Source organism: Charadrius vociferus, unplaced genomic scaffold, assembly GCF_000708025.1.
Source record: "Charadrius vociferus isolate BGI_N301 unplaced genomic scaffold, ASM70802v2 scaffold260, whole genome shotgun sequence".
In the NCBI taxonomy this organism is placed as follows: Eukaryota; Metazoa; Chordata; class Aves; order Charadriiformes; family Charadriidae; genus Charadrius; species Charadrius vociferus.
In genome coordinates this window covers 1,447,206-1,456,921 of record NW_009646410.1, presented here as the reverse complement: position 1 = coordinate 1,456,921, position 9,716 = coordinate 1,447,206, and the positions used below count along the sequence as shown (strand labels likewise).

Sequence of the window (9,716 nt, the reverse complement as noted above, 5' to 3'; positions counted from 1 at the left end):
TCAGCAGTACTCTCAAGCATGTGCACGGCTCTAACGGTGCTGTCATCCCAGCACTGCCCAAGCTTGGAGTTATTACCCAGATGCTGCATACCAGAGGCTTAGAGACAAAATGTTATTTTCCTTAAGAAAATTAAAAACAAAAGCCTGCCCAACATTTTTATAATACAAGAGAAAATGTAGCTGCAAAACGACTGCGGTAAGACGCACGCCCTAGAGCGATTCCAATACAGGCTCCTTCGCCAACAACCTTTTTCATCACCAAATGAGTGAATCATGCAATGAGCCTTCCAGGGTATTTAAAGGTGACCTGAACAGAAAAAAAAGAAATTGGGCTTGTGCCCTTTCACTTTTTGGCTTCTTTATGATAGGCTGGAGGATATTTTTCTCCTTGCTTGCACGTCTTAGTTGTTTGGGTTTTTTTACATTAAGCATTCAAGTCCTGTCTAGTCTTAAAGAATATTTCCTCCTATTGTGTGTTATATTTATTCATTCTGAAAGTGGCTAATAAAAATAAGTACAAGTTATATGGCAAAGGCAGCTATTTCCATTTCATTCTTACGCACAAGAGACTTGACATCCCAGGACAGGCTGTTTTTATTTTCAGAATATGACAAAGACCCAGGAACTTAGCGTACTAATATATTAAAATGTATTTTAAGGACCAGCACAGAATCCAGTGCCTGTGAAAACGGGGCCCTATGGGACATTGGGGATTTAGCAGAAACTCTGCAAAGAGAAACATTTCACAAATTCTACTATTCTTTTTCCTTTTTCTCCATTTTTTTTGGTGCAAATCCTAAGTCAAATGGAAGATGATGATCTCACCTAGCAAACCAAAAAACCACGCTCTCATCCTCATTTGCAAAGCACTTTGTTGCACTTAACTGGAAGGGAGAGGTGCAACTGGATCCGGGTACCAAAAGCCCTGGGTTGAGCTGGAAGCCAGATGAAGGATGGGTACGCTCCACGGGGCAAAGGGCCAGGTCGGGCACGGTGAACGGGGGCCGTGAGGTCTAACAGCAAAACTGGCCTTAACTCTGCCCATCGGCACATCCCACCACGGCCGAGCATGTGCCCCCCCTGCTCATCCCTCTCTCTGTCCCCGTACCTTCGGCTGCTGGTAGTGCTCCATGGCCATGGTGATCACGTTGAGGCCGATCACTCCAGTGATGAACAAATCCAGGTAGTGGCTGGTGCACATCTGGTGGATCAGGAGGCGGAAGCGGGAGTAATCCGAATAGTAGGGCTTACATTGTGCTTCTGCAGCGGGGAGGAGGAGAGCGGAGAGGCACGTCAAGTCATTTCTCTGCGTCTTTCTGAAGGCAACGCACCCTCACTTTCCAACTCCAAAGATGATAAATTCTAGACCGATTACAGCAACATGCTGTCTTTTTTATTTCCTTTTTTCATGCTGGCATGTTACCATTTTAATACACAGCAGGGCGCCCGTCATCTTACATCCGTTAAACTTCTTCAGTGGGACATGCGCTATACTCAGCCTTATGGCATCAGGGATGAGGTGAGCTGGGACTATTGCGCTGCTAAAGAATGTTTTCCCTGTGGGGAAATGTAAATTAAATTTAAATTAAGACAACAATTTTTGTTTCTGCTGATCTTAGAAGTCCCCAAAGTATCTAAAAACCCAATTAACGGTCAGATGTTGGGGACAGATTTTAATAACAATGGCTTAAAAATACATGCCATTGAGTTAGCGGTGGTCTTTGAAAGAGAAGTAATTCAGACGTATTATGTTCTTTGCAATAAACTGCAGAGAGAACAAAATTCAACACTTTGGCTGTCAGAGCCCTGAAAAATGGTCTATAAAAATACCAAGGAAAACTGATCAGTCAGCCTTAGCGATTAGAAAATAATGATTCTCCATTTGGATGAGATTATCAAAGTACAGATTTCACTGTTCAACTCATTCCCGTGTTCGGCTGCCTCAGGGATGACACATGCTCTTTAGACCCCAAATGTTCCTAGAGATAAACTCATTTACTCACCTAATCTCTAATGAGGAAATGCCAAGGCTGAGTATATAATTCAGTACAATTTTCAAGGAGGCATTATAACGCAGATTGAAGTGGAAAGGACTGTCTTGAATATGTCAGAGTATAATATTACTCTCATAATTAGATGATCAACTGGTTATGAAAATTATTGAGCTGTAAGAATTACACGGCTTGATATTTAGTTCTGCTGAGCAAATGTACCATTTGATACATTATTCCAAGCAAAAAGTTGGGCAGAATGAAGCCACGAAGCACAGGTTTGGGTTGCCCTCAGGGAAAACTAATTTTAGAAGATTAAATTTTGCCTGGAAATAGAATTCGCTTTGTCAATAGCCAATGACATTGCAATCAAACCCATAGATTTAATGGTTTCCTGCGCTACCACTTCGCAACAGGATCCTGAAAAATCAGTTTTGTTTTTTTTCCATAGAGACAGAACTTTCCCCTACAGCCCAGGGACCAGAGAGACAAATCACTCAGCGGTTTTATTCTGTAGGGGTTTGGAACGTCCAAAATTCTGCTTCAGTGTCATCAAATGAAAGGCAGTATTAATATTCACGTTCTGATCTGCAGTGTGCTTCAGGTGATCTGTACCTGAGTGCTAAAGCACGATATCGATGAAAAGGTCTATAAAATGAATTTTCATGCCGAATCTATTGAGTGCTTACAAAAAAGCAGACTGGTAGCTGCTGACTCACTCGTAAGGCTTTGTCAGATATCTCAGAATCTGCATAAATCTCCATAAAGTCAAGATATCTCGATCACATTATGCTAAATTATGAGTAGCAAATTAACTAAAATGTTTGAATACAATTAGGTTAGGAATAGGACCTATTTTTATGAACCAACTTATCATCTCAGAAAGAAACACCATCGTAATTGGATCACTTACTTCTTCTACATTTATGTATAATTCACATCCAAAAAGAAAAATGTCAATGTTTCTGCCTTTTCTTGCGGTGGATTTACTTATGAATAATTACACTGGAATTCAAATTTTTTCTTAGCTTTGATTGACAGGTAATTCCAAATCCTACAGAATAGCACCGACGCCGTTAGAACAGAGAGGATTTAGAGAGAGGTTGTAAAATGTCTCCTGTGCAGAGCTCCTGCACCTGGATTAGCTGCCGCACGGCCTTATAAGCAGGGTTGCTAATTGGTCACATATCCGCAAAGGCTCTCCCCCTTCGCATCCCCTCTCTCCCAAACCCCCTTTCCACCTTTCCCAGCACGTGCCCCCAGATTCCCACAGCCAAACCTCTCTGGGTGCTGCTCTGGCAGGTGCGCTTTGCAGCAGTAGAAAATTACCGTTAGTAAACGTTTCGTCCTCCCCCATTAACGTTGTCAAGAGGGGATTTGTCAACCCTGTTTACGGATCGTGCCACCACTCGCCGCACCCGTCTCCGCATGCCGGCCGTGCAAATTAGTGCAGTACAGGTATTACCGCGAGACGGACCAGACGCAAGCCAGCATGCTGCCCGAGGACTACAGACTACTGTGTCTAGGTGGGCAGGGGACTTTCTGAACAGACAAACCATTTTCTTCCTATTGTATAAATACCATTCATTTAACCCAACCTACGCAGTTCTGCAGAGAAGTTGGGTGTTGCTCGTGTATAATTATCCAGGCGCAAAGCCCGTGCCCCCTATCACACAGTATCATTTCTAATTATTGCAGTAAAGATCTAAACAATACCAACATCTTGGGAAATACAGACATCTGTTAAACTCCAGGTGGTGAACTTCACAACTAACACAACACCACATTACTGTACTGTTACAATACACTGTGTCAAGAACAACAAGAGCTCTGGGTTAGTCTCGGTTATCACTGGAAAGGTTAACTTGGCTTCCCGGCACACATGGCGTTAAAGAAAAGAGGAGGAGAGCAAACGAACAAAAGAAGAATTGGCAGAATGAGAATGCGCGAAGATGGGGAAATACAGCAAAAGCCCACCACGAGGCACCAGGCCGGTAACCAGGGTGTAAATCAAGCTGCTTCACCGTGGCCGGAGGCCAGGACTGGGGGAGAGGGAGAAGTGGCTCAAATTTAGATATCATTACACGGCAGAAAATCAGTGCGGACAGTGAATCCTGAGCAATCTCCTCTAACCCAGGTAGGAAGGAGAACTTGCAGCTGGTTGAGAGCTGGCTTGGGAGAGTCCCACCTGCCCGCTCGTCCTGCTCTAAGGGCACTGCGTCGGCATGGGGTGCACTCAGTTTTAATTTGTCTTTCTTGTAGGCTCTCAACTCAAGTTGTTTCCCAAGCAGACATTCCGTACTCCCTCTTGGCATCATCCCGCGGGGTTATAATTGATCCCCTTGAGAAGGGCTGGGAGGCAGAGCACGGCCGAACAATGGCCTGTGTTCTGGGGTACCCGAGGTGGGTACCCTGCCCCAAACGGGGACCACCTTCCGAACGGGTATCCTGCCCATTTGGAAAGGCACTGACCGGTGCCGTTGCAGGATAAACATTTCCCATTCCTAATCCTGCTCTGGCACCTCCCCGACCAGCTGCCCTTTGGCTTCGGCGATCACGGCCCAGGTCTGGGGCATTAAGCCCCCGTGCTGCTGTTGGCTAGACAGCTCTAGGATGCGACCCATGAAATGGCACCGGTGACCAGCAAAGTGGCGCTGGAGGTAGCCCTGGTTTTGCCGGACGGTGCCACTGCCAGCTCCCGGCCAGTCTCTGTCGGCACTGCGGGAGATGGGGCTGGGGCCACTCTCTTCCCATTAACTGCATTTTTTTGGGGGGAATGGGGCTGGGCATGTGACTCCGAAATATCTCCGAATAGCGGCTGCCTCCGAATATAGCCCTGTCAAGAGAGAAATTGCCACTTTCCCCGAGGTGGCTTTGAGCCGGAGGTGCGTGGGCATGGGAAATTGGAATTCACGAGAGTGGGACAATTCCATTACCGTCTCCTCCAGCTTCTTCCTTCTCCTATAATAAGGGAATTAACTACTTTGCAGGTCTGAGTATATCTGGAGGACAGCGGCAAACCAGTGAGCAATGAGCCTGTGACGCAGCTGGATTTACAAACTGTATCAAGAGTATTATTAGGTTAAAAAGTAGTTTGCACTGAAGGAACTTTTTTTATTTAAACACAGTGTTTTACTTGGCTTTTATTGTACTGAATGGATCTACTTAAAAAAAAAAAAGGCAAAATGGAAAATGATAAATTATTTCCACTGAGAAGATTCCAGTTGTGATAGAATGTAGACTTGAAAAAAAAAAAAAGGAAAAAATAAAATTATAACATCTCACTAAGCACCAGGCAGCAGCACACACACACAATACTCCATCTTATCTTCACAGAGAGAGAAAAGAAGCCCTGTTAGTGCAGAGATGTGTGGAAGTTTTGGGGTCACAACTCCGGATTTCTCACTGAACCACAGGAGGTTCATCTACAGCTCCCGGGACTGATTCCCTCATATCCCCCACAGTCAGGTTCAGAAATAAAAATCTTTCTATTCCTTCACGCTGGTGCCTGAAGAGCAGCGTGGCACATTCGCTACCACTGGATCCAAAGAAAAGACAACAAAAGGAAACACAAAGCACAGACCTGACAATCGCACACTTTTTAAAGGCAAACTCTAACAGTCTTTCTGAGCCTGTGCGGGATAACGGAGGGGTTTGGAATGAGTTCAGTGCCTTTAAAATAAAATAAGACAAGACAGCCTTGATATAGCTCTGTAGACCAGGAGAGGAGTCACAACCAAATAAAAAGAAGAAAAAATAAACAGACCCCCAAACCCCTTGAAAACACCCGCCTCGTGCTGCCCCCGTTTCGCAGGAGAGGACAGGAGGCCTATCAAGACGAGCAAGAATGAAGGCAAAGAAATAAAAATACCAGGAATGGCAATGGGAAGGAGATTCAGGATTTATTAAAGCATGTTGCAGTAACTTCCAACAAGGCCTTAGAAATATAAGGTAGGAACCTCGGTCTCCCTGAGTTATCCTCTGCAGTGAAAGCTGATAGCCCTCGCCTTGCAATTTTTATTTAATCAAAACTCCCTGCAATATGTGAGATGGATGGAGCTCCGCTCCCATCTCAAGCAGTGGGAGCTTGTTCACAGGTGAGAGTTTTAATGGCACAATTTTCCTGGCATATTATTTTTGTCGAAAATTACAGCTATATTTGTTTCTATGTTGGCGCCTCTTTAATTATTCAGGCTAATATTCTTAAGTTATGAATTAAACAAAATGCTTGCCAGATCAAAGCTTGTTCTAAAAATAAAAAGAGCGAGGGACAGATCTGCAGCCCTGAGCACCGTCCCGGCGAGGGGGAATGGGACAGGGAGACGTGAGCGAGCCCTGGTCGGGGTGGCCAGGTCAAACCCCTGGCTGGTCCATCCCCTCCGGGACTTGGAAAGGCTTTGAGGTGGCATCTTCGGTTCTTTTCATTTACAAGATGCCTTGTGGATTGAGCAACTCTCAATCAATTTGAAGAACGTATCAGTTTGGCAACACAACAGCTAAACCCCATGTCCATGCTGAAGGGTGGTGTGGGGTCGATCTTCCCATTACAGCACTGAGGCTCTGCACTATACTGAGTTTGAACCTACTGAAAAAATACCGCGCCTCCCTGAAGCACAGTGTTTGTGGAGCGACGAGCAAGGCCCCGAGAAATAATGAAATAACCTCTCTAAGCGAGACTGCCTGCCTTCCAGAGACACTCCGGCAAATTACTCAGAGACTCCTAAGTTGGTGGTTGGAAAGCTAGGGTAAACAATAAAGGACCCATTTCACAGTCCAGTCATTATTCTCTAAGAAAAACCAAAAACAAACCAAAAAAAAAGGGGGAAAAAAAAGCCATGAAAAGTCTGACAGTGTCTTAATGAAAACCAGAAAAAAAAAAATACTGAAAAACATAACATGATTAAGGGGTAAATTAAGGGTTTGCAAGTGTCAGTCCTGAGCCAGGTCTGCAGACCTGCGGTTCAGAATGATATGCGTGTGCCATGAAGTAAGCAAACGAGCTTTGCACCACACACACGGTTTAGTGGGATGCCTCACAGCAGCGGTGGCCAGCCGTTAGTGACACAGCACTGCCATTCAAGTGGGACGAGACGTGCCGACTTCCCAGTACCTTGCACTGCACTGGCTGAGCTCTCCATTAATACATCATCCAGCATTAGATCTAAAAGAACGAAATGGCATTAATCACCCGGCAGGACACACGGCAAGACTTCCCTTCCCCTTCAGAGGTCCCTACAGCTCCCAGGCTCTCTGTTGCCTCTACTGGGAATGTTTTCTTGCGGGATCCTCTCCTTGTGCCTCATGGAGGGTGGGCTCAGGTGCATGGGCTTATCGTGAAAAAGGAAGGGCTCTTGTGCTTCTCCCACGTACACAGGTGAAAGCCCAAGAGATCCCTGAGAGCCCCCTGGCTTGACGATGATGAAGGAGAAGACGCTTCTGAAGGACGGACTTTGTACATACCCTGCTGGGCCAGCACACCTTAAGTCTGCCTACATCTCACTGAGCTGGGATCTCACGTGCTTTTCTGGTTTTCAGATGTCCGATTGGGTAAATGCGTTTGAAGAGTCTACGATCAAAAATGACTGTGCAACCAGTTGGATGTCTACGTCTGACATCCATAGGTTCGTTTGGGCATCTGGGGCCACTCAGGAAGCCCAGCTGAAAGGAACCCTCATGCAGTTGCTGGTATAATCAAAGCTTCAGTCTTGGTATCATCTGCAAGTTCCCACCATGCAGAATGAAGCTGAGCTATGACATCTGTTGCCTCTGAGAGCAAAGCTGGACATGGTCAATTAAAACCAACATTTCACTGAATGCGAATTGGGAAAACTGTTCTGAAGCATTTTGGAAGGCTTCATACTTTGCTCTTGAAAGGTTTTTATGGCGATTGAATACTCAGCAATATTTGATCCTCAGTAAAATAGCTGTTTATTGCCTCTTTAATTAGGCATTTCATAGGACTGAGTGAATAACTACATCTCCAAGGATGGTTTGTGATTCCTTCCCGCTGGGAAATTGCCCAGACTTACGTCTTTTCTTCATCTAGTTCCTCTAGCATTATAAATAAGGTCATTAATAATAACTAAACATCTATTTTTCTTCTACAGAAATGTCTCCTTTCCAAAACTGCAACTTTAAATAGGGATCTTTCTATCCAGCCTTTAAAAACATTTCCTAACTCATCAGCCTGAAACTGTGTTTGGGAACTTGGACTGACTGAAAGAGCTTTCTAGGCATTTCCTTGATGTGAAAAACAATCAAAAAAAACCAATCCATCTGTATCCCACTTAACTGAGAACAGTTAATGTGTCCTCCACTGCTCTTGAGGGAAGCCTCCGTCTTTCCACTGACCATCGAGGAAGCCAGGCTCTCGGCATAAACCAAAGTTTGATGTCCAGAGGCTGGTGTGATACATCCTATTGGTTACAAAACCCGAGAAGCTCATGGGACTTAAAGACGTGACCAAACGAAAGTGCTGGGTAAGTGCTGAACTGAGAGAGTCTGAGACACCGTTGTGGTATGTGGTTGCACGATTAAGCCTGTCACAGCTATTAAACGCCTCTTAGACTATTAAAAGAAATAAAACAGACTTAATATTACCAGCTTTCGGAACAAGCGCCTGATCAGACAGCCTCTTAAACAGTACTGAAGTCTGTCAAAGATAGAGAAGAGATGTGAAAGGGGACACGGAGAGAGCAGCAGGCGGACTGACCAGGGAGAGGAAGAGCGAGGCCATGGGCACGGAGGGCAACGGAGGAAGTTCAGTCAGAAGAGAGAGCATGCGAGAAGAGTACCTCTGACCTGTGGCATCTGGCTGGCTCATTTCTTACTTGTTCAACGAAATTAAAACAAATAAAGGACTAAGGGACAAACGTCAGGTTGGAGACTTTTGACAGAGCAAAGGTCTAGCCTCCTTCCACCTGTAAGGTCATTTCTAGGCAGGGCTGCAAGCTTGCGCATCCACTTTGGAGTTTGGTTCAATTTGCAGCAGTGCTATTTTGTCTAGTTACTTACTCTCCTCAACTGCTTTTTTTTTTTTTTTTTTCTAATCTGTATTTCTCAAGCAAATGCATTGATATGTTTCTCTAAGGAGTTTTTAAGCATCACTAGAACGAGATGGCTCCATTATTTTATTACACTCTTGAATAGCAGTGGTGCTACTGTGCCAATAAATAAACCTGCTTGATAAATGGGACAGGTAACATCACTGTGGCATTACAAGGCTGTAATAAACCAAATAGTGAATCCAGTTATCAGCAACAGTGCTCATGACTCAGAAGATTTATGGTGCCATTCGGCACTGCTGATCTTTGCAGTTGTCACTATTTGTGTAACACTGAGCTCTGCTATCCAAGAAGCTCCAGGTCTGATTATTATTATATTTTAATTTAAATAACCTCCAACAGAAAGGTCATTGCAAATCATGCAGCCATTAAAAAGGCTTCCATGGCTCCTTGCTCAGCCTAAAACAACACTATTTCCTTCATGCAAATTTTATAGCTGGACATGCTTTTGGGAGAAGAATGATCACCAGACGCGAGGTTTTTTTTGTGGAAAGACTACCGACCAGCCATCTGTTTCTCCTTACTCCTTCTCTTTTTCTCCAGCCGGCGAAGCCTCTTCTCCTCCCGCCTCTTGGCTTCTTCCTCCTCCTGGTGCTGCCGACACTTGTGGAAATTCTCCACCACCACCCCCACGAACATGTTGAGGACAAAGAAGGCCACG

General features: G+C 44.9%; 1 protein-coding gene across 1 annotated transcript in view; it reads right to left on the bottom strand.

The window, feature by feature from the left end:
* CACNA1G (calcium channel, voltage-dependent, T type, alpha 1G subunit) overlaps window positions 1–9,716 on the bottom strand; it is a 102,247-nt gene that overhangs the window by 23,753 nt on the left and 68,778 nt on the right. Inside the window, 3 exon segments of the mRNA XM_009879686.1 lie at window positions 1,109–1,260; window positions 7,102–7,152; window positions 9,559–9,716. The exon segment at window positions 9,559–9,716 is cut by the window's right edge and continues 30 nt beyond it. Coding sequence (XP_009877988.1) covers window positions 1,109–1,260; window positions 7,102–7,152; window positions 9,559–9,716 — 361 coding nt within the window.